This window comes from Euprymna scolopes, chromosome 3, assembly GCF_053919585.1.
Source record: "Euprymna scolopes isolate OS-2025 chromosome 3, ASM5391958v1, whole genome shotgun sequence".
NCBI lineage: Eukaryota > Metazoa > Mollusca > Cephalopoda > Sepiida > Sepiolidae > Euprymna > Euprymna scolopes.
This window is the reverse complement of record NC_136484.1, coordinates 148,655,056-148,681,105: the sequence shown is the minus strand read 5'-3', so window position 1 is coordinate 148,681,105 and position 26,050 is coordinate 148,655,056. Positions and strand designations below refer to the sequence as shown.

Here is a 26,050-nt window from a genome sequence, read left to right as displayed (position 1 = left end):
AGGGATGTTAGTAACTGGTTCACGTGTTTCCTCCCATAAGTAACCAATGCCTTTCTAGAAAGAATTTTAATTAGAAAAATGTCGTTTTGAGTGGAGAGCCATTCTTTTAATAAAAAAATAATCCAAAAATGGAATGGCAAAAGAAATAACTATTGCAGAGAAAAGCAAATTATCCAATTGTAAATTTTATATGTGGTTGTCTCAAGAAAAATTGGCAGCATCAATCCAGTCAGAGAAACTTTGAATTGTAAAGAATTCCAGGTAAAAAAAAATGATATTATTAAGCCAGTTATGCCCATCAAAGTGTGGTTCCCTTCTCTTGTGAAAATGAAAAGCTATGAAAGAAAAATTCAAAGAGATTCAGTATATTTTATAAAACGATTGTGATATTTGATTGTTTCATTTTTATCATAACTGATGATGAATATCGTCAAAATCTGTAATCATACCCTAATATTATGCTTATAATATTACAACACTCTCCCATAAATACCTGATGTCGTTCTAGAAAGAATTCTAACTAGAGAGATATCGGGGAAACCAATGCCAACAATAATCATTTGATTCATTCGAAATAAATGAATGATACTCAACAGCAACAACAATCATAATCATCGTTGAGTTAATGTCCATTTCACATGTAGGCATGTGTTGGAATGCTCTTAGAAATTGACTTCCAAACTAATCTATCTCTGGCCAGGTCTTTATTTATCCCTCTTTCTTTCAAATCTATGCTTATCATTTTCTCCTATGTGAACTGAACATTTTATCTCAACTGTTTCGTATCTATTAATGAAAGAACTCTTGTCTATTCATTCAACATGGCCATGCCATAAAAGTCTCCTGTTCTGCACACATCTCTCTATACTGTCAAGACTTAATCTTCCTCTGAGGTTATCAGATCTAAGACTCGCATTACACATCCATCGTATGATTCTCATGTCACTTCTCTCCATGCAACGTATGTCTTCAAACTCGACACATCATCACACTGCATACACATGTCTGATAGATTCTTCCCTTGGTTGACAGCGGTAACGCTCTGTTGGTTAGCAATGGCAGAAGTTCTATGAACTTTGTTCACACAGTTCTAATTCTTGCAATCATACTAACACCTGCTCCACCCAGTGCTCCAATGGTAACAAAACTTCTGAACAACTAACTTCAAAAGCTTAGTCATCCACAAAAATTCAACAATGTACAATATAATAACCATTTTAGGTTTTGATATATGTTATAATTCTTGTCATTTTTGTTATATTCCGAGTAAGGATTTTTCCATAGCTTTTCATATAGCATAATAAACTTCTAATATTTTGATAATATAATTATATGATTTCTGATATCTGCCAGCTGAATAATTATTACAAGCTTCTCTCGTGGCTCTTTTGGATATCTAGTTTTAGATGTCGGTTACTTGAATATGGATCAAACATTTTTTTTACTTGAGACCAAAACAATAAATGTTAAGAGGTCAAAATTGGGGTCAAAGTTAAAAAAAATTTGACCTCTGCGGTCTCTACCAAATTACTCAGCCAATTTTGAGTCTAAACATTTGAAATTTTACATAAAGGGTATTCAGACATGCAACAATTAGGTTTTAAAATTTTATTCTTTAGTTTTGGACGCTGCTGTATATTCATAACTTACTATGTATGTATCGAGCACTGTTAAAGTAAATACTGAGAATTTATGCATAAAATTATATTTTGAATATTAATTCATGTGATTAAATAAAATAGTTATATATATATATATATATATATATATATATATATATATATATATATATATATATATATTAAAATAAATATTAACAATTATTTTTATACCTACAGACGCTAGTGTTTCATGCTTACACAATCATTTGTAGAAAAAGGATATTACTGCTGCCCATGAGATTAGAACCCAGTCACAAAGCCACACTTGACTTCGTAGGCTAGTAATTAACACAAGAATAGATGGAAATTAAGCATTGACCGTTTTTTTTCTTAATTCCCTAAAGAGGGCTCCACTTTAATTCCCTGAAGGAGCTTTATAACTATAATATTTTTGAATAAATATTAATAATTATTTTCATACCTACAGACACTAATGTTTAGTGCTTATGCAACCACACACACACACACACACACACACACACACACACACACACACACACACATATATATATATATATATATATATATATATGTATGTATATATATGTATACGTAAATCTATACTTTTTTATTACACAAATGTACGAAAAGTATGAATTATGGTTAAAAAAGAAGCATGAAAAAATAATTTCCCATCTAGCAATATTGACAATAAAAGGTCAATAATGGCTTTAGGAACGGATAAATTGAATATTCGCCTGAGGTTCCACACTAACGGTGTCCATCGGAACAATTCTGATATATTACATTATAAAATTCCATACAAAATCGTTTTGCAGCCATGGAAAGAAATACTTGTATTCCTGTGTGAAAAAAGAGAGAAAAAAACGATTGTCATTTATTTGTTTGGGTATCGGTCTTTCGTGGCGATTTCTATGATAGATTTCTGATGACTTTTAACCTGCCTTCGTTTTTGAATAGCATTGCTTCACCGCAGAATATTTTATGAGAGACCTAGTTCTTCATAATAATACGCATCAGCATATGTTCAAGCAGTTAAAAGTGTTTGTCAATAGAGCATCAGATGCGCAAACTCGGCATTATAATCGAAGATTAAGAAATGGGAAGTTCCTACATTTATGTATCTCTTGGTGTTTTGTATCTTTCTCAAGTAAAGTTAGACTTAATTCATCCGAACACTGAGACCGCAGTAAATATATTTAAAAGCTTCAAAAGATACTAATGATGCCATTAAGAAGTGTCATTAGACAGCAATTGAGCAAGATTCCCTGAATTTAAATGTCTCTTTATTACCCCATAAGCTTAAGCCTTAAAGTGAGACATTATCTCGGAGGGTAAAAAATAAACCTGGGACTTACTTTCTCCAGAATCGTAACTTTTATTTTATTCTTTAATCCTCACATTCTATGATCGATTTTTTTATGACAAAGGGGGGAGAATTGCTGTTTTCTGGGTCGGAATCTATGTATCAAACACTTTTGTCCGGCTTGATTCTGTGGTTGGAATTAGCTTCCTTGATTCTAGAACGAATCACGTACTCACTGAAGGTACCACATGAAAGTTACCAACATCCATGAGTAAAGAAGGTTGTAATATGAAACTGATGGGATTCGAACTTGGAGCACCCAGGTTGTCCGTCTGTATGATTATCTATTTCATCAGAAAATCTCTCAGTCTTAAACAAGTAACATCTCGCATCTCTTATTTTGTCTTTTAGGCCTCGCATTCCATGAGCAATATTTCTGACCAAGGGGAAAATGTGCTGTTTTCTGGGTCAAAATCTATCTATATAACAATTATCGTTGGTTATTTTTATTTTTTGCTTCTTTCCTTTTTACATTGAGTGGCTTCATGCCTTCAATTTCCATAAAGAATAATAAAAAAAACAATGTAAATATTTTTAAAATCTTTTTCTGACGTATTTAAATTATTTAATTAAATAATTTAATTAAAATTTACTTTAAATTATTTCAGAGATGAACGTTTTTATAGCTTTTTTCATATTGCAACTTTATTTCCAATAATGTACAATATATTCTGCATTAAGCTGGGTTTTATTTTTGCTTTTATTGTGCTGATAAAATTATTAAATGAACGCTTATTCAGTCTGCAAGGATGGGAAACCTGTATAAGTATCATTTTTCAGTTTGTGGTATTCTTTGTTGATTTCCATCGCCACCAACTAAATAATTGGTTGTTTAGTAATATCATACACACAAATAATAGCAGCAAAAAAAATCACACTAGTTCAATGCATAAGTTTGTAGCCATATTTGCTGCCAATTCCTTGTAAATGAGACAAGCAGACAACATACAAGCTCACTCAATTTACTGCGTAACCTTATATATATTTGTAATAAGATCTCTCTTCCAACTGTTGGTTCATCTAATTCTAAAGATATGTCTTAAGATTCTTTGGACAGATGTTTTACCCATACTAGAGTCTCTTTGCGGAAATAACATCCACCATTCTTTGTTTTTCTTATTTTCTTTTTGAAATTTCTGGAATTTCATGGGGCACTTTCGTCGGCAAGTCAGTGTAAATGTAAGCAAGATATTCCATTTTGCTTTTTTGGCCGGTATTAATCAACCGAAAGGACATTCGGCTTCTGCATTGCACTTGGCGCTTTTCTGATACTAATTAAGATGAATGACATTTTTTGAAACGCTCTGCATGTTATTAGCAATGCCATATTTGTGTCCGGGCTGTAAACTGAGGCAAGAAGAGTTAAGCGTACACATTTTTTTTTTTAATTAATCTGAATTCAACCCAAATTATTTTAAGTTTGTTTAGAAATGCCTATAGAAGTTTATATTTATTTTCAGTTTGCACATTGATGAGTTGGAATAGATTGTTCTCATTTCACCTACCATGCTCCTTTTAATTTGCATAATATCAGTTATTTTCTTTCTTAAATTCTTTCACAAGGCACTTAATGTCCTGGTAAAATTAGATCTAGAATATATTTTAATTAATGCCATTATCCTCTTAGCCATGTGTATCGACAATATAAACTTATGGTCTATTATTATCATTATTATTATTATTATTATTATTATTATTGGCTCACAAGGAGCTTTCACACAGGTTATCAAAAATCTCTCCTTGAAAACAGCCTGTGGTGTTCCCTGGAAGCTGAGTGACAACAAGTCTCTGCAGATTTCTAATACTCTCCACCTCTTTCGGTAGTGTTTGCAAATAAATTTGCATTATCGCAACAGCTGCTTGTCATTGATTTCTCGTTGGCAGTGGCTACTGGTCTTTATTATTATTATTATTATTATTATTATTATTATTATTATTATTATTATACTCACTATAAATCTCACACAGGTCATCATCCGAGATTACTCACTGATAATAACCAGTGTTTTTTCCTGGAGACTGGGCGACAAGTCTCCCCAGATTTCCAACACTCTTCACCTTTTTCGACAATCTTTAGAAATGACTTTGCATTATCGCAACTGCCGCTTACCATTTATTTCTCTTTGGCAACGACAATTGAATATCACTGTGATTTCTTATTAGCATGAGGAATGTTTTCTGACAGTTACAGAAATCTGAATGAGAGTCATGTTTAAAAGTAAACACATGAATAAGAAAGAGAGAGGAGAGAAGGAGGAAGAAAGGTAGGAGAGGGGAAGAAAGAAATACAGAGAGAGAGATATGATGAAAGATATGATGTGGGATTAGATTTAGCCTCCGCCCCACACACCTATATCAGTACTAGGATGAGCAATTGCTTTTTGAGACCACTCACTTCAAAGGCTGACAGGAACAAAGGCCACAATACCCTTCTATAAAAATAATATCATCTTCTTAAGTTCTCCTAATTAACTGGGATCACATTTAAGCCCTGGGTCCATCCATCATTTCACCAACTCTGTTGTTCATCCGTTTTATTGTCTTTTTAATTCATTCATTATTGTTGTCTCCTTGTTATCTAACATTATCCCAAGTATGAGGATCCTTATTTCGAAACCACTTCTGGGTTTAACCGTTACTCCTGATCTTAAATGGAACACATACATCAAATCTGTTGCCAAGGCCGCTGGAAAAATGGTGGAATCTTTCTATCGATCCGGTAGATATCTCACTGCTGATGCAATTCTCTATCTATATAAGAGCCAGGTACGTCCAAGGATGGAATACTGTTGCCACATATGGGCAGGAGCTGCTAAAACGGACTTGTCCTGCCTTGATAGAGTTCAAAATAGACTTCGTAGCCTCGTAGGAGATGTCCTTTTCTCTTCTCTGCAACCTGTATCTCACAGAAGAGATGTTGCGAGTTTGTCTCTGATGTATCCTTATTTTCATGGAAAGTGTTCGACTGAGCTTCCAAACTTTCACAAGAAACACTCGTCTAGCTGAAAACACTATCAATAATTCCCCCTACTCTTTATCTGTGCCTAAACCTAAACGTAGATTCCATGAATGAAGCTTCTTTCTTAGAACTGCACGCCTGTAGAATTGTCTTCCGTTTTCCTGCTTTCTGGCTGACTACAATATGGTTGTCTTCAAGTCTAACGTAAATAAGTTCTTGATGAGCCGTTCCATATAAGTTAACAAATTTACCGAATTTTCATTACTAATGATTACTATATTGTCCAATTTCTACTGTAGACTCTTTAACCCTTATCCTTGAGTGGCCTCTTGGCCTTGATAATGTGGTAATGCCTGTGTAAAAAAAAAAAAAAAAAAACATGGGTCAACATTTGTATCAAATTTATAGTTTGTTTACTTGTTTTGTCTTACAGCATATCAACCTTTTTACAGGACATTTAATGCAAGATCCAGGGATTCTTTGAAAAAAAAATCTTTAAAACTGTTGTTCTTAGAAAAAAAAACATTCTTTTAAAACGTTCGTTGAAAAAAAATTATTTAAAAATTTCAACAAAACCAGTTTTAAATCTTTTTTCGACGGTCTATCATCCTTTTTCAGTTCATTTATTACCAAATCATGTTGAATCTATATGTCTTTAGATCTTTGCATCTTTTATATAGATCAATTGCTTTTAAAAAGTTTATAATTGTCTCTACTTTATTTTTGAAAATTTTATTTTTTGTACCTGATTTGTAAAATGTTTCTCTTATACATGCCAAATCAATGCATTCGGTTAGAATATGTTTGTCAAATCTTTAGTGATTTAGGTTTAGGCAATTGATTTGAAAGTTATTGGTGTTTCCCTGGGTATGTTTAAATCATATTAACATCGCCCTATTGTTATTTTACTTGCCACCTCTCAAATAAAAAGCATCATCATATTGCTATGGTGTGTGAACAACTTAAGCTCTGCTTATTTGCCGAGATCACATTTAAACCCTGGGTCCATCAATCATTCTGCCAGCTGTATTGATCATCTGTCTATCACCATTTTAATTAATTTCTTATTCTTGGCCCTTCGTTATATAACTATATATATAGTATAAGACTTGAAATTACGGGTCAATATTTTTATCAAATCTATAATTTATTTGTTTTGTTTTTCAGCATTTCTTTTTCCGGTCATTTAATGTCAAATCAAATTGGATTTTAAAAAAAAAATTTCTTTAAAATATAATACTCTAACATAATATTTTTTAAGAAAAAAATTTTTTAATAACAAAAAAAAAAGAAGTTAACATATTTTTACGGCATATCATCCTTTTTTGGTTCATTTATCGCCCAATCAAGTTGAATTTAAATCTTTATATTTTCATATTGATCAACTTTCAAAAAGTTAATTATTGTCTCTATTTTTATTTGAGGAAAAGTTCCTTTATTGTATCTGCTCTGTAGAACGGTTCTATTATAGTTGCCAGGTCAATGTATTTGGCAAGAATATGTTTGTAAAATCTATAGTGATTTAAGTTTAGGTAATTGATTTGAAATTTATTGGATTTTAGCTGCATAGGTTTTACTCATATTAGCATTGCCATATTATTATTTTATTTAACGCCTATGGGAGGTGATGGTGAGCAAATGGTTAACGACATGGACTGACAACCTGAGTGTTCCAAGTTCGAATCTAGTCTGTTCCACAAAAAAATCGCTTTCACTTAGGGTGTTGGCAACCTTCACGTGGTCCCTCCTGTAAGCATCTAATGTCTTTCTAGAAAGAATTCTGACTGGAAAAATATCGGGGAAACCAATGCCAACTACAGAATCTTTGGATTCTTACGATTTGAGCATTTACTGCCTCTTAAAAAAAATCACTGACATATTGTAACAACACTTACCTCAAGTAACATTTATTTTTATTTGTTGACTGCAATGCAAGACTACAGTTTACACACCATAACAGTTTGTTTTTTATTTTTACTTTGGAATAAAATTCCAATTTTAATATTAATGAGAAATGACATGATTCCAATTAACAAATAATTGGTGAAACATTTTTTTTCCTGATTTCAATTTGCCAGAGCAATAAACACAATCTTAAATAATAAAAAAAAAAACGCTGTCATTTTTATGATACATTTATTTATTTTTGTTTTATTTTTTCACCGTTGAACAAAATGATGTTAAACTTAATAAAATTCTCATGTGAGGAATACTTTTTTCCAAATTTTATTCTTGGAGCGATGTGGCTGCTGATTATTATTGCTGTTAAGTTGGACTTGTGTATAGAGCCCATGATAATCATGCCTTAGGATTGTGTGGTCTACATGAAGTTCACCTTGTTGATTGCAACTATACATTAACTTGTAAAATTGCAGGTTTTCTGAGAAATTCAACTTATAACATACCAAGGATTGGTGCAGAAGTAACATTGTTGCTCTCATTCCATTGATTTGCGTTTTCCCACCTGATATGTCCTTGCAAAGACAATAGTGATATGAAACGAGAAGGAGAAAGACGTAACCTCAGTAGAAGTTAGTATACCCAGTGATGCTGGATTCAACAGAGCTGAGAGGGAAAATATGAAGGTCGTATGTACAACATCTAAAGAAATTGGAATCTTAAGAAGATCTCCATCATTCCATTAATTATAGGAGCAACCGAATTCATGGAAACAAATTAAAAAAATTACCTGACAAATATACCTGGTGAACCAAGTGCAAGAGCGATACAAACAATTATACTTAAAAGGGCGATTACAAGCTTAAAAAGATCTTTTGGTTGAAATGTGTGAAGTAGCAGGTGAATAGGAGGACGAAAAGACGACAGATTTTGATGCCACGACCTCCTAGATTTTCATTAGAGCCCTGCCAGCCGAGTAACTTTGACACTATCATATTGCATTCTCGACCACTGTGAGGAAGGGTTGGGCTTTAGGATAGGATTGTTCTTATTGATGATAATGTATTTAAAACAAATTTCTGGACTGTGTTTGGCTAAGATGAACCGCGAGGATGCAAAAATAACTGTCTGCTCGCAATTGTAGCCAGAAGAAAAACGATATCGATTTTCATTTGATTTTTTTTTCTCTCCACATATTCGATTTTTAATATTTTTTTTTTTGCTTGTGTACTCCGTGACATTATTTTCATATTCTCTTTTAAAGATTAATATCATATTTGTTTTATTTTGCAGGTATACCAGTCTGGCACAAGAATGCTGGCTCCAGGTAATATTCACGCATTCACTACATGAGAAGACACACGCTCCTTTTGTTGATATTTATGTATTATTATCTAAGTCCAGAATAGTTAAGGCAGTAAAAAAAATTACAATTTATATCCAACACATTAGAATGAAATTCTCTACCGGATCAGTCAAGTTTTACTCTTTTTCACTTCAAACAAGTCATATTGCTACTTGGAACATAATAGGCTACTATTTGGGATCGTGTCTAACAGAGGAGTGTAAGGAGGGAGATGTCTGTTCACATTACATTTACACAAAAAAAGTAAAAGTACAAAGTTAATCAATAATTGGTGAATTAAGAAACAATAAAAGAACGTGGATAATAAATGATAAAGTTCATGGCTGTAAATGACAAAGTTCTCTCTGATTCTCTCTTCTCTGATCTCGAGCGTGTGGTGCAGTGGGGGAAGATGTGGCTGGTTACCTTTAATGCATCCAAAACCAAACTCCTATCCTTACATCATCAACGCTCTGATCCCCATCTGGCATCAATTGTGATGGATGGCTCTCGTCTGGGTGAGGCCCCGTGTTTTGACAAGCTTCTGGGTTTGACCTTTACTCCTGAAATGGAACACGTACATCAAGTCTGTTGCCAAGGTCGCTGGAAAGATGGTGGGATCCTTCTACTGCTCCAGAAGATATCTCACTACTGATGCAATTCTCTATCTATATAAAAGCCAAGTACGTCCAAGGATGGAATACTGTTGCCATATCTGGGCAGGAGCTTCTAAAAACAGCCTATCCTGCCTTGACAGAGTACAAAATAGACTTTGTGGCTTAGTGGGGGATGCCCTTTTCTCTACCCTGCAACCTCTCTCCCACAGAAGAGACGTTGCAAGTCTATCCTTGTTTTATCGTTATTTCCGTGGCAGGTGCTCGTCTGAACTCCAATCTCTGGTCCCCCCTCGCCAATCTTTCACGAAAAACACCCGTCTTGCTGAATCCACTGTGAAAAATTTTCCCCCACTCTATATCTGTGCCTAAATCAAAACGTGGATTTCATGAACAAAGCTTCTTTCTTAGAACTGCACACCTGTGGAACACTGTTCCGTCTGCCTGCTTCCCACCGGACTACAACTTGGATGTGTTCAAGTCCAACGTTAACAAATTCCTGATGAACCGCTCCCTTAAGTAAACACTTCATCAAATCTCCACACTAACGCAATGTACTTGCAATAACCCTTATCCCTGAGTGGCTTCCGGGCCTTCATAAGGGGTGATCACTGTGTAAAAAAAACAAAAAAAAAAACCACTTCTGCAGGTTAGTAGTCAGAGAGGCAAAAAACAGGGAGGGAATTCCAAAATCTAGTAATCCAGGATAGAAACTATTAAAATAGAAGGCTTTCTGGCATCTAGGGATCTTAGCAGTGAAGGGATGGGATTTTGCTGCTTGTTGGGCTTATATACGTCTCGGGAGCACATGTACTATGAGCACATGTCATTAAAGGACTTGTAAAACAGGCACAGGGATTCAACATTGCAGCGATGGGACAGAGGTTGGATTTTGGCCAATAATGCGGGAACTATTAGATTTGAAACTCTTATTTGGATGCTGTTTAAAAGGGAGAGACTAATGGTAGATGCACCAGCCCAGATGTGGCAAACATACTCCATGCATTGGAGAATGGTGGCTTTGTAAAGATGTAGTAAATGCAATGATACATATTAACGTAAATGTAACGTAAAGATATACATTAACGTACAAAAGACTTCTTATGTAACACTTTTTCTTCTGTGAAATCTGACTTCTCGAAACACAACTTTTAATGGTGGCTACAACGTGCCTATGCGTCTTGGCAGCCATTAAATGTCGAGAGGACAGATTTTATAGGAGAAAAAAAAAGCGAAAAAAAATGTTGTAAACAGTAAAACATTGTTCGGTCGTTAGAAAATTTTACTATAATACGTAGGATCTAAATTATCCACGTTCTTTTATTGTTTCTTAATTCACCAATTATTGATTAACTTTGTACTTTTACTTTTTTTGTGACAATTCCTTTTACAGTGAAGGTTACGATCAGACAAGCAGAAAGAAAAAAGAATTACAAAGAGCTGATAAAATTTAAACTGAATCATTTTTAGCTTAAGCGCATATTAGATTTATCGCTACTATTCTAGAAATTGAAGTATGAAAATCTCACAGCAAACGTTGAGATTAGCATCGGGGATAGCTTGCACACAAGAATTATGTATAACGATAAAAAAACGGTTTTATTTATTTATTTTTAAGATTACATGATATAACATTTAGAATAGTTAAATCTGTTTAGTATTACGCATCAAATCTGAAGAAAAACACTTTTCAGATGAGTAAATATGCTAGTATTATCAACGCATTTCTAAAGTGGAAGCTTGATCTGCCGCCATCTTGTAAATACTAATATATTTATCTCATCTCCGAGAGGTTAGAAAGAAGGTCAGATGTTGCTTTAATAAAAGTGTTTCTGTGGAATGAATTGGATTCGAACGTGCCACACCCAGATATTCCCTGTCGTTAACCACTGTCACTCATTTAAAAAGTGTTATTTTTCTATTTATCATGCGTAATCTATATATGTAAAACAGTGAGAATGTGTGTGTGTGTGTGTGTGGACACTTCTCAACCTATATACTCAATGTATCTTTGATCTATAGACTTGAAATTTGGTATATAAAGTATTCAGGCAAGTGGAAAACTTTTTAATCGGTTTTTATCCGGAAAAAGGACTGCTAAGAAGTGAAAAGTGAAAAATTGGAACTTGGAGGGTCATCGGATTTTTATCTGTTTGTCAACTGTTTTACGACTGTGCATACGCTGTCGTGAAACATGGCAGCTTCCTTATGTTTAAAATAAATAGGTTTGAAAACACTTTTTTAAAGATCGTGTCAAGCTGGCCCAATGGTTGTCGTACTTGACTCACTATCCTTAGGTTTTGGTTTCGATCTCAGCTTGAATATTTTCTTTTACTTACAAGAAGTGGGCTGTTTAAAAAAAAACATAATACTCGCATGCATATGTCTCAGTTTCTTTCGTTTTTTTGTTTTTTTTTTTACTTCATTTTGTTTCAAAGAAATTTAAGGTTACGTTTAATACCTACGGTATTTCTATTCATAATAAATAAGAAATCTGCATTAATTAAAATATATGTAATGCGTATTTTAGGACCGGGCAACGCTGTGCGGCCTGCTAGTACTAAATATATTTTAAACTTCAAGAGATTCATCAGAACATAATCCATAAAAATAACATATCATAAAAAATTATTTGCTTTATATATTTTTTATCGTAAATAATCGCTGATGTAATCTCAACGTTTGCCGATCTCACAAATTAAAAGTAGGCACTCTGCAGATCGTAATGAAGTGAGATCGATTGCAATCATTATGCTATTTAATGGTCATTTAGATTGTCCATTATTATGGCATTTTCTCTATCATGTTTATTTTTTTCTATCAATAACTGACAAGAAAGAGCTTGGAAATTTTATCAGGCAAGCGTTGTTCATTCTGACTTCAATAGATCCCTTAAAGAAACATTTCACTCAATTTAATGGGAATAATCGATTTGTTGTCTCAAAATACAAAAACGGGCTCTTTTATGTAAGGGTGAGGTAAATATGAACTACTTCCACCAGCGATCCCGTCCCAAGATCATTACAACTGTCACAATCGTACAATAATTGTCGACCAACTAGTTTCCGTTATATATTCCAAGAATCTTTAATTATAATTGTCTTTTGAAGATTACCATCTATGTTAGTTTCATGTCGATGCAACTCTTTTAACTTAACTACTCAAATTTTATTTTATTTTTTTACTCCTATTTTCACTATGACTTCAATTGGATCGTTAAAGATAAATTTCACGAATTAAATGAAAATAATCCACCAAAAATAACCAGGCTCACTCAAGGTTTTCTCTTCTTTCTCCTTACCCCGCTTCTGATTTTCACAACATCAAGTTCAAATTAATCAAATCCTGACACTCAAAATGCGAATTATGTTCTTCTTTTTTTTATTCACTTAAATCCGACATATTCAAACCAACTTGATTTGCATAGCTACATCTCTGGACTCGTTATCCTGGATTTGAAAATAAAGACACCATGAGATCGTCTTTGCTAACGACGGTATTCGTAATCAATGGGACAGCATTCGAATTCTCACACGCAAACTATGACTTGAACATTTCTTTAATCTTCAAATCGCACGCCAGCCAAAGATGGACCCTTTAAGAAGGGACAAAAGGTGGTCAGTGAGGTCACAAGATTTGGGATATTTTTCCCAACTTGAACGAAATGATTTTCTGACATACTATTGAAATACTATTGAAAGGCCATCACTGTTAGTACGATTTAACACAAACAAATAAAACAGAATTATAATAATCAGCCTAAACTTAAACTTTAATTTTAACTTTTTGTTCTAATTGAAATCAATAGCTTTCTCTAGTATATAAAACAACTTTCAAATCGCCAACTCTAAACTCTTAATAATGTCTGCCTCTCACAACAACCAAGTCCATTATAAATTTAAACTCTAAAGAATATGCACCGTTATCTCTACAATTATATAAAGACAACTTTCTGTGTGTGTGTGTGTGTGTGTGAGTTCATTCTTTATAGGCGCCAAAACGGCTGAACAGATTTTCTTTAAAATTTACAGAACTTTAGTGTAGAAGTTTGGAAGTGATCTTAGTTAAGTTTTGTCTCAGAATATCCGCAAGAATTATCGATAATCGATAATGAAAACCGTCATTTTTATTTATCTATCATCGGTAAAGCCATTTATTCCATGTCGTCACTTAGCAACAATGATAGAACAACGGGCATGAAAATTCTACTATGTGTAAGTTGATAGCGTGTTTTTTTTTTTTGTTTTCTGCTGTTTTTTTTTTCTGCATACCATGGTCTCTAGATTAAAAACGCCGCACATAAATTTCTTAATTTTTTTTCATTAACTGCAAAAAATGTTATAAGACTTGAAATTTACATGGTTTTATTTTTTTTGCATGACATGATCTGTAGGTTCAAATCTCACACATAAATTTCTTAATGTTTTTTTTTGTTAACTGGAAAGAAGTTTATATAAAATAATTTTATAAAAGAAACAGTAGGTTCTCTAGAGTGCAATGTAGAATAACATATTTTGGACTAAGTTACTGTGTGAAGGCATGTGAAGCTCCCCCCCCCCCGAGCGATTTCAAGGATTTTGATGACAATAAAGTATAGGAGTTTGAAATATTCGTTGATCATCATTCAATCCCGGGCAACATCGGGTCTCCCTGCTAGTATGACATAAACTTAAAAACTATCTCTGAAATATTATTTCACACAGTTAATGGTAGCCAAATTGATTAGGTCTTCGCTAATCGAGCCAGAGATGTCTCGTGTTGTGGGGTTCGAATCGTTCGACTGGTATTAATCGTGACACCCTGCACTGAAGATTCTCGAAAGGATGAAACACTAGTATTTGTAGGTATTTTATTATTATAGTAAAAAAATAATTATATACATACATACATACATATATATATATATATATATATATATATATATATATATGTATATAATTATTTTTATATATATATATATATATCATAAATTCTGTCCGAATTTATAAATAAAGAAAAGAAGTGAGCAAATGTTACATTTTATTAAAGATTTCATCATCAATAAATTTTTCCTGATTATCTATGACTTCCTTCCATCTATTAACAAGCTTATTAATTCCATTACTGTAAAATACTTTTGGCTTTGATTCAAAGAACTCAAAATGTCAGTTCCAACATCTTTCTGCGTTACAAAAGCTGTTCCTTTCAAATGATTTTGTAAGCTACGAAACAAATGGTAGTCTGAAGGAGCAAGGTCAGAAGAATAGGGTGAATGAGGAATTTTCTGTCAGTCAATCTTTTGTGATTCTTGCTGTGTGGGGCCGTGCATTGTCCTGATGAAACATCGCCCCGTTTTTGATTCACTTGAGCAGGTTTTTGTACCTCAAAGTTTCGTTCCAACACTCTAATTGCTGACAGTAGATTTGAGCATTAATTGTTGCATTAGGTAGTAACAATTCAAAGTGGATTATTCTTTCGCAATCCCACCATAATGAAAAAGAACCTTATTCCCATGAAGTTCTCTTTTCGACTGTGGCTGAGCTCTTTCCCTTTTACCAAGCCATTTTCTATGACGCTTAACAATAAAAGATGCATTTTTAGTCATCAGTCACAGGTCCATCCAAAAAAGGTATTCCTGGTGGACCAAGTTCAAAAGAGATACGGACAATTGCACATAAGGGAACAGCATGGATACGAAAAAGAGCTCTCGATTGGCTATAATAAAAAGCATGGCAATGTTGCAATTAACGTTACAATCTGCAAAGAAAGAAAATTTAAAAAAAAAGTGAAACAAGTTGACGAGAATGGAAAGAAGAGTAGATGTCGACTCGGGATTTGAGATTGTTTTCAGATAATTCACGATGCACCCATTTTCCAAGTTTAGGAACTTTTCCAAGTTGTTGAAGATGAGGATAAACAGTTATATGGGTTGAACTCAGTTTCATTGCCAATTCTCCAACTAATAAAGTAGGATTTTCTTCAAGAACTGCTTCAAGAAACTTATCATCAAACTCAGCTGTACGTCTGGTTCGATTTTCATCTTCAAGAGTGTAATATTCACTTCTGAATTTCGCAAATCATTTTCTGCAAGTGCTTTCATTCACACATTCCTTTCCATAAACTGAGTGAATATTTCTAGCCGCTTCGGCTGCTGAGTTTCCTTTCTTGAACTCATAAAGCATTTTATGCCTCAAATGATTCTTAAGCACTTCCATGTTTGTAGGGTTGTGATCAAGCAAATTAAAATTTCATCATTCTGCAAAAAAATGTAAGAAGTTAAAATGCATCTAAAGTAAAAATGTAAAAAATTACACAATATTTTTTGAAGTTTCGTTCAATTTAAAAATAAAAGTAAAAATTCGGACAGAACTTATGGGATGAGCTGATATATAGAAAGTGTGTGAAATTATCAATTAAGCTTTCATTGGAGAAAACATAACATAATCATGTTTATATGTACGATTGTTTCGGAAATGATATCCTTTTATTTATTCGATATTTACAAAATAAATCCATCGAGAAATAAGTAAAACATTTCTTGATATATCATGAATCCAGAAATTGATAAACTCTGAAACTCCTTTTAGCAAAGATATGTCAAATTCACATTCCTCTGCTGATCGAACCTGCTAATATGTTTAAGAATTAGGGTGGCCATCACACATGCTTACAAATACTATTCGTTCTAGTCTCCCATTACCTCTATCTCGATCTTTACACCTCCACCCTTTCCCATTCATTCCTATATCTCAACACAGACTCAAATCCGCATCCTTATTGGGTCTTATTTACATACAACCAAGTCTTATTTTTCACAACATTTGACGGAACCTCCTGATAATAACTCCCTGTGACGAGGAAGACCTGATATTTTCATTGCAAACTTTGCTTTCATATAGGCTGTATCGCCTGAAGAGGTGTATAGTTACTAGTAACTAAGTAACCGAAACATGCTCATGACTGTGTAGCAACATATTACTGCTTATGTAAAAACAAATAAAGAGTATACCCAGCACTACTTCGGTATTGAGCACTTTTGTATTAACCTCGTTAACTTTCATTGATTACTTAAACTCTGGAAAACAATAACCTCAGATTATATATATATATATATATATATATATATATATATATATATACATATATATATATATATATATACATATATATATATATATATATATATATATATATCCAGAAAGTGTGCAAAGATTCGCTAAGCATAATGCAATAAGATAAAGTAAAGCAAGAAATTTTAACGTGCATTATGTTAGACTGTCGGTTACTATAATGAAGTGACGTGAACATGAAGTAACAGTAAGAAAAAACAACAGGGCGGTCAATGGATGGATAAGCTCCATATGAGCCCATGGCTATCCATACTACCTGAGAGTAAGAAGTGGACCTTGTGTTTACCTTCAGCAGCCTCATAACTTTCATTTCACCTATTTGGTCTTTTACAATGGGTATACGAAAAGTGTTAAGTATCAGAAAGATCATTTATTTTTCTATATAGTCCTCCTCAATGACTGAGCACTTGATCCAACGGTGTTGAAGCACTTTTATACCGATGTAGAATAACTGTTTTGTTTGGAAACCTTTCAACTGCAACTGACATTATCATTATTGGAAAAATGGCGACTATCCAAGACCTTTTTATTTGAGGTAAAAAATGGAAGTCAGAAGAGGCCAGGTATGGTGGATGAGAAACAAATTAGAATCCACAATCGTGAATTGTTGCCATAGCAGCCACTAAGGTGTGGGTTGGTGATTTTCTTGGTAGAAGTGGATCTATCTTGTGAGCATTTCTGGGTTTTTTTCTCTGCACAAATTTCTGTTTTCTTAAACTTTTCTCGGAATTATTAACCCTTGCTAATTCAAAATCTGCCCAAATTATAAGAAGCATGTCTGAATCTAAAAATTTGGCTGAAATTCTAACAAAAGTTTGAAAATTTTTTAAAAATAATACTATTAACTAAGGAACACATTTTCAAAATATATTTTTGTAAATCGTACCCGTTTAATTTGCACAGCTTGTCATCTATATATAAGGTATAATGTGTGTGTGTTTGTATGTCGCGCAAAAACTTTCGACAGAGGCGACGGATTTTCTTGATATCATTTTGAAGCTCGGCCCTTCGGACGACAAATATCGAAAAATTGGCTAAGAACATTAATTCCTTCATCCTCAACTGAGTACTTTCTACAGGGAGGGGTAGCAAAATATCGTTTCTTCGTGACAAGATAGCCAAATACGCATGCACAAGCCATGTTTCTTTCTTTCATTAATTTAAAGTTAATAAAACCCGGTCACTTGTGCTGACTTGCTCTTAGCTCAATGGGTAAAGACCGGCGTTATTATCTAAAGGTTGCAAGTTCGAATGGTGATGTAATATTTGTTTTTTTTCGATTTTTAAGATTTTAATATTGAAATGAAACATGATTATTTATGCCATTTTTTTTTCGTTCTTTTTTCCATCACGTACGCGGGTTTATTTTGCTTTTCCCATTTTTATGAGTTTTGACATCGTTCGTTTTGCATCACATTCGTTTTCTTTTCGTTTTTTGTTGTTTTTGTTTTTCTGATTTTTTTTAAGTTTTAGCATCGTTTGCTTATTCATTATTTTGCTGTTTTCGTTTGCTTATTCATTATTTTGCTGTTTTCGTTTGCTTATTCATTATTTTGCTGTTTTCGTTTGCTTATTCATTATTTTGCTGTTTTCGTTTGCTTATTCATTATTTTGCTGTTTTCGTTTGCTTATTCATTATTTTGCTGTTTTCGTTGTTTTTTTAAATAATATTTAAACAGGGTTATAAGGTTCGCTTATTCTTTATTTTCCATTTTGTTTTGATTTATCCTCCCTTCCCACGCACCCCACCGCACCCGGGCACCGCCGGGGTACCCTCGCTAGTCTATAATATAAATGTCACCTGTCTGTTAAAATGTATGTTAAAATGTATGTATGTATGCATGTATGTATGTATGATTAGTGTCAGGTCATGTCATATGCTACTGGTACCATGTAACCCAGTACTACCTGCCTCATGGTCGGGTCACCGGCAACTAAACTGATTCCCCCACCAGATTGTTTGGTGAGGAGGGCGGCTAGTCTCCCTGAAGGATTAAAAACAAGACCTTCCAAAGGGCGAATGAACTCTTTTTCTGGGTCAACGGCCAACTAGCACCGTGTATATTTGTGTGTGTGTGTGTGTGTGTGTGTATATGTTTATTGGGGTGGAGAGGGCTCCCGTAAGCCATGGTGAAGGCAACCTTTCTAGGAGAAGCAAATCTCTGATTTAAAAAACCATAAAGCGGGAGACCAGTACCCGCATTAAGCTGGTCTGCAGTTTAATTTGTTGCTGGCTATCTTGCTCTTGCTTGTTGCTGGATCTCAACATTTTGAACCGAGAGAGAGACTTAGCTATCGTACAAAGCTAAGACTCTGTAACATCATCTTTGTATAAATACTCCCTCAGGCATTTGGGCTCATGGATTTTAAATGTCTGAGGGAGTGGCACTCGTCTGACAAGACGTTGCAATCATCATGTATGCTTAACACTTTAGACAGAGGCAACGGATTTTCACGAGATTCGTATAGTTTTAAAGCTATAATATCATGCTCCATCTTCTGCATAACTTCCCATAACATATGTAAATACAGAATAGTTAACAAAGCCTCCCTCCCAAATAATTACGTTATTATTTCAGCGTGGTCCGTCGCCATGCAATTGAATGCAATCTTAAATAAAGCCACGGTAAAATTTCAGCATTAAATATTTTATATTTGTTTGAATAAAATTCACACCAAAACTAATTGACCGATGAGTATCAGTTTTGGAGAACAGCTGCTATGAGGACGTCTGATCTATAATTACTTTCCCTTAGTATCATGAGAAAGAGATGGAAACCCTTCTTAAAAAGTGTGGATAATATTTACCATATCATCCAATTGCTTCATTTACAAATAAACACTTTATTTTGTTTACTTTTATGGCCCCGGGCAACGCCAGATAACCCTGCTAGTATATATATATATATATATATATATATATATATATATATATATATATATATATTTATATATATATATTGTTCTTTATGATACCTTACTATTTCATGCTACGTTTGTCAATAGACATTAAAAAAAATCACAGTTGAAAAAAAAAACCATGGATTTTGTGTTAAATTCTTTCCGTTTTTAATAACACCATGGCACAGGAAAATATTCTGAAGAAGATGTATCAGGTCAAAATCATTAATTTTTAAATAAATAAATGTTTGTTTATGTATTTCATTTTAATATATATATATATATATATATATATATATATATATATATATATATATATATATATATAAAGAAAATAAAATTCAAATATCTGATTCTTATGAAATTGTGAAACCTCTATTGATTAGCAACATAAAAGGTCTTTCTATGACTACTTTGAATTCAACTTGGACCTAAGAACTCTGGATAGCATTTATATTCCTTTGCTACTTAAGAACTTTCTCTCGTTGTGATTTTTTCCTTTTTATTATTATTCTCGTATTTGTATTTTACTGCTATTTAATTTTATTTCACTTGGCTTTTTATATTTATTTTTTATGTTTATTTTTTATTCCTTTACATTTAATAGCGTTGCACTTTTTATACTTTTGTATTTATTTTTTATACTTTTTTCCCTTATTCCTTTATGTTTTTATGCCCTGATTCTATCATTTGCTTATTTCTTATTTTATTCATTTACATTTGTTTATATTTTTTTTTACATTTTATTCTTTTATTATATTACTTACTTCAATTATTTTATTATTTATAATTCATTTAAATACTAAGTTGTAATTCTGATATCCCTTATAATAAATACGGACCAAGCATAGGTCCCCTATTTCAAGAGAAGAGGTTGGTTGGTTGTGTTTGTTTTAGGCATATCAACCCTTTCCGGGTTATTTAATGCCGAATCCAAAGATTTTGAAGAAAAATTTTTTAATAGAATATATTTGTTGTTTTCACGTTGGTTTCTATTTAACCCATAGTTGGGACCCTACCAGGTACTACCACTCCGGGTCAGAGTGGATCTGGGAGCAATGGTAATTAAAGGATGGCTCCACACTCCCCAAAGTCCACAAGCTGGGACCTCACCACTGGATATGGTCATATCCAGGACCCCCATAAGGGACTTTTACCCTCTGCAGGGGGACAGTCGGCATATTCTAATGCCCCACCGACAGGGCCATCAAGAGAAGAGGGTTCTTGAAATCTCCAATAGTTAAAATCTATAACTACATATGATTAAATAAACACCTACTTTCAATCACTTCTCCAATAATATGGATGCGCATAGGTACATATATTGAAGCCACCATGGCATACGTGGTAAACACCTACGTTCATTTTGTTATAAAAGCTATATCCTTCCTCTATCGCGTAGATCATTTTAGTTCTCCTATTTTCCTCTCTGGACAGTTTCAATATATTACCATTCTCCTTTCAAGCACAATTATTTCGCTCGTAATGTAGCTACCGCTAGACATCGCATACCTAATATGTTACCTAGCATCTTCTCTCATCTTCTGATGAGAAGCATTAGGCTTTGAAATATCATAGTATAAGTAATAGCGTTCGTGTGTGTTTGTCTGTGTGTACAACTCCTTATGATCAAACAAATATAAAGTGTATATAGTGTGTATAATCCCTCCTGGTCAAGAAATACTATATTGTAGGATGCTTCTGTCAAAGAAGACATTTATTTTTATGCGTAACTTCTACATATAGCATTCTTCATATTACATATACATCGACTAGTTATGGTTATTAGCATATCACATTAAATTCAATCATTTTAAATAATTAGCTCGATTATATTACTTATTCGACATAATAGCCTCGTTAATACTGTACTATTTAAAAATATAATTTAAAATGTAATTATTTAGTTTATTTTCATTTCAATTTATATTTTATTTAACTTAAATTTACTTATTAGTATCGTAAATCTGAAACCTTTTAATTTTCAAACCAGAAAACCAAAGGGAATAACTGTGATAGTTTAATTCTTTGAAGTTGAATTATTATTTTTGTTTTTAATTCGAAGGGTTTTTTTTTTCGTTTATTCTTAATTTTTAAGTAACCTTTTGGTGCTCATGCAGAGAGTGATCCAGACATAACTCAGAGTCCACCCGGCTTTCTCCGGAACATGACGCCAACAGCCGGAGAAAACCGAGCGTCGCTGAGTAAATTAAGCCGAGCGTCGCCGATTAAAGCATAACAAGAAAAGAAAACCTACCTTTCATTTTAAATTTTATTAACTGTAAAGAAAAATTTTATAATATTTTTTGTTTTGTTTTGTTTTTGCTGTATATATTTTTTTTTAAATAAATAATGTTAAAGATTTTTTGATCAATGTCAAGTTTCTTTCCAACTTCTTAGAAAACATTAAAATGACGACTTGGATAGGTTTTCGGTGGTGCTGAAAACGAATATCACATTTAAATTTGGGGCATGATATGAAGAAATTACTTTTTCAAAAAGTGGGGGATCACTGTCCTACATAAATTTAACGTAAAATGAGCACCCAGTTTCTGGCCACCTAATAATTTATTCATATCATAAAAACAAATTTAACTGTGATATTCGTTTTTAGCACACCTGAAAACCGGCGCTGTTTTTGTTTTTGTTTTTTTACTAAGAGACTCGTTAATTTTTTTATAAGTTAGGACGCTAATAATGCCGTCAGTAATCTTACACGAGCGTTTTTTTTTTTGAGTTGGGTATTCAATTATAGAACTTGTATAGTTTTTAACAGGCGCTTCTGTAGTTTAATTAACCGTTTTTCTATAAGTAACGTGCCGACATTAACTATTAAACTATTAAAGCAGAATCGTTTAATATTTCACATAAACTCTGTTTACATTAGGGGGCTCCACAGCCCCCTAATGTAAACAGAATGTTTTGGAAATATTTAACTGCTGGAGCAACTGTTAACAACTATACAAGTTGTATAATGAAAAAAAAAGTATGTTTTTGTAAACTTACTGACAGCATAATTAGCGTCCTAAATTATGAGATGAAAAAGTGAACGAATCTTAGTAAAAAAAAACAAAAACAGCGCCGGTTTTCGGAGATGCTAAAACGAATATCAGTTAAATTTTTTTTTACATGAAGAAATTACTAGGTGGCCAGAAGGTGGGTGCTCATTTAACGTTAATTGTATATTGAAAAGTTACACCCCCTCCACTTTCTTCATATCATGAAAACTACTTATCTGCCCCAAATTTAAATGTGATATTCGTTTTTAGCACCACCGAAAACCTTCAAAAATGTTTTTGAGGAGTTGGAAAGAAACTTGACATTGACCATTTTTTTTGTTCGAGAAAAGGTTCAAAAGTAAGTCAAATAAACACTTTTTTTTTTGTAAAGTTTTTTTTTCAAGAAAAATTGAAAAAAATTTATCTTTGTTTTTTAGGGTGTTATTTTTATTTGTTTTTATTTTTCTTTCTTTTCTTTTTTCTCAAGGAAAAACCTGAAAACTAGAAAAATTGAAATAAAACTGGGTGGGATAGATATTTTTTCTTTTTTTTTCAGATTAAAACAGATATTGTTGTTGTTTCCTCAGACCGTTGTTTTATTAATGGTGTGTGTGTGTACGTAAATCGTATTCCGCATTCACACTGGAGGTCTTTCTGTGTTGCTCGCTCAAACGCCCACAATGGCAATTGTAGGCCTAGACTTGGCAAAAAAAAGTACCAGTCCGGGTGATATAATGATTCGGTATGTGGTAGCCTGACACCTCCAGGCATAGCCATCGCTTACCTTTCCTTGTCCACATGATGCACAAGTTTTCGTCCGTGTCAGTAAATTTTTTCCTTGACAAAAGTCGAGGACTCTAGTTGGTGTTTGCAGCTGTTCACTTAAGGCTGTAAAATTCATGTTTTTTTTCTGACATTAAAGTACGAAATGGTGTGTGTGTTATTTTTTTTTTTTTTACTAATTTGTTTTGTTTTCTTCCTCTTTCAAATTGTCGTCTGCTGCTTTGAATTTTAAACTCGCACGAACGCGCGTCGCGTCGAAAACCATCGTGCTACATTGTCATTGGTTCAGCTTTATGTTTCGTCAGACGGCTTAATTTTCTCGCCGACGCTCGGCTTACTCCGGCTGTTGACGTCATGTTCTGGAGAAAGCCGGGCGTGCGCTGAGTTATGTCTGGATCACTCTCTGCATGAGTACCAACCTTTTTTTATTTGTTATTGTTGAGTTATCTAGGTTTTTTTTTTTTACTGTATTTAGTTGTTTTACGTCGATATAATTCATCGTTCTGTTTATAATTGTTTATTTTTGATAAAAAAAAATTACTGTCATTGAACTATAAGTGGTTTGTTTGCCATACTTATAGGTAAATGTGCACTGAACAGATAGCATAATACTTAAAGTCTAATTCAAATTTTGATATATCTTTTAATTTAAACGCGAAAAAAACAATTGGGACACTGAAAACGTACACAGTAAAACAATACGTTGTAAAATGCTCTTATAGTTGTCAACGGGTTAATGTACACTTATTTGTAAGAAAATTGCGTTAAAATAACTTAAACGTAATACAGAAATGAACGATGTAAAAAAAAATGCAGAAAGTATTAACAATTTTTTATTTGGATAATTTAAACGCGAAAAAAAAACAATTGGGACACTGAAAACGTACACAGTAAAACAATACGTTGTCAACGGGTTAAAGTTGATTTATTTGTAAGAAAATTGTGATAGTATAGTTGTAATACAGAATAGTTGCAAAACATCAACATCCTTCCCATGTTAAATAATAATTTCTAAATAATAGCGTTAATATTTTAGTGCGCAGGCCAAATTCTGCAAAAGTAGCGACGTATGTTTATCTGTTTACGCTGTTATGGGTTTATGTTTATGTACGCTTACGCAACCGGAAGTCGTAAACCGGATGTTGGGTTACAATACCCGTTACAAGGTTATTTGAGTTTTATAATTATATAGATTTAATATAAAATATAATTTTTTTACCATACATGATATCACATACATCGCTATGGTATAATTATTACCATAAATCGGTATTCTTTTAGTTTACCGACCCCTCGGCATTCACCTTTGAATTGTCGACTTTAATAGGGTTTGGGAGACGCTGAGAACGAACATTGCATTTATTTCTTGCGAAAACGAGTAGTTATTCATATTTGAAGACATTCAGTATCCAACGTAATCACTACAGTTTGGCAAGCAAAATGGCCGCCCGTGCATTTACTAAAAAACACCAAAAAGAGCCAAACGAGCAAAAAAATGAACCCAGGCTTCCTTTCACTTTCTCATGATTGGACAAATAGTTATTTTTATGATAAAAAAAAATACATTTATTTTAATTTTTTGACACAAACCGATTTTTTTTCTTCTAACTCTAAATCTGATAATCAAACCCGTCGCAAATTTACCGTTTGCATGGTATGAACTCCTGGACCCTGGGACTTTTTGAAGAAATGTTAATTTCAATAAAGTGGGAGATCACTTTTCTATGATAATTTAACCTAACATGAGCGCCCACACATTGATCCCATCCCCAAAAAAACGTTTTGTTTATATTGGGGCTGTGAGGGGGATATCGGCGGCGGCCGCGGGGATGTTGCGGCGCTGTTGTAATTGTACTACTTAAAAATGTTTCCTGTCAAAGTGTGTTTTGCAATGAGCATAAATAAAAGTCAAGGTAAGACGTTTAAAACCGTTGGCGTAAACCTGACATCAGACTGCTTCAGTCACGGTATATTCTACGTCTCCATCAGGACAGGAAGTTCAGAAAAACTCTACATTTTGGCTCCAAATCAAAAAAGCAGAAATGTAGTTTACCACGAGGCTCTTCAATGAAAAGTTCTACAAAAGGATATGATGAAAAACTGATATGATCTGACTGTGGTATGTTTTCAGTATTCAATGTCTTAGATAAGATTTAAGCATCGAGTTGAAATTTACATCCCTCTTACAACATCCACTTACTGGAAAGGTGCCCACAAATCGCGTACCTAAGTGTGCAGAAAAGTCCCGTGCTATGTGCGGGTATCTTTGCTAGTATATATATATATATATATATATATATATATATATATATATATATATATATATATAACAAGTAATTTTCCAAACTAATGTACAGATGATGAAATTTTAGACATTTTCTAGAATCAAAATCATATGAAAGATTTTGATCAAAATTAGAATAAAGATTCTAGACATAATGTTTAGTATCATC

General features: G+C 33.2%; 1 protein-coding gene across 1 annotated transcript in view; it reads left to right on the top strand.

Moving 5' to 3' along the window:
* Window positions 1-26,050, top strand: part of LOC145262827 (uncharacterized) — a 90,494-nt gene that overhangs the window by 43,160 nt on the left and 21,284 nt on the right. Inside the window, exon 3 of the mRNA XM_080119834.1 lies at window positions 9,140-9,173. Within this exon, the coding sequence (XP_079975960.1) occupies window positions 9,140-9,173 (34 nt within the window). The remainder of the gene's footprint in view (window positions 1-9,139; window positions 9,174-26,050) is intronic.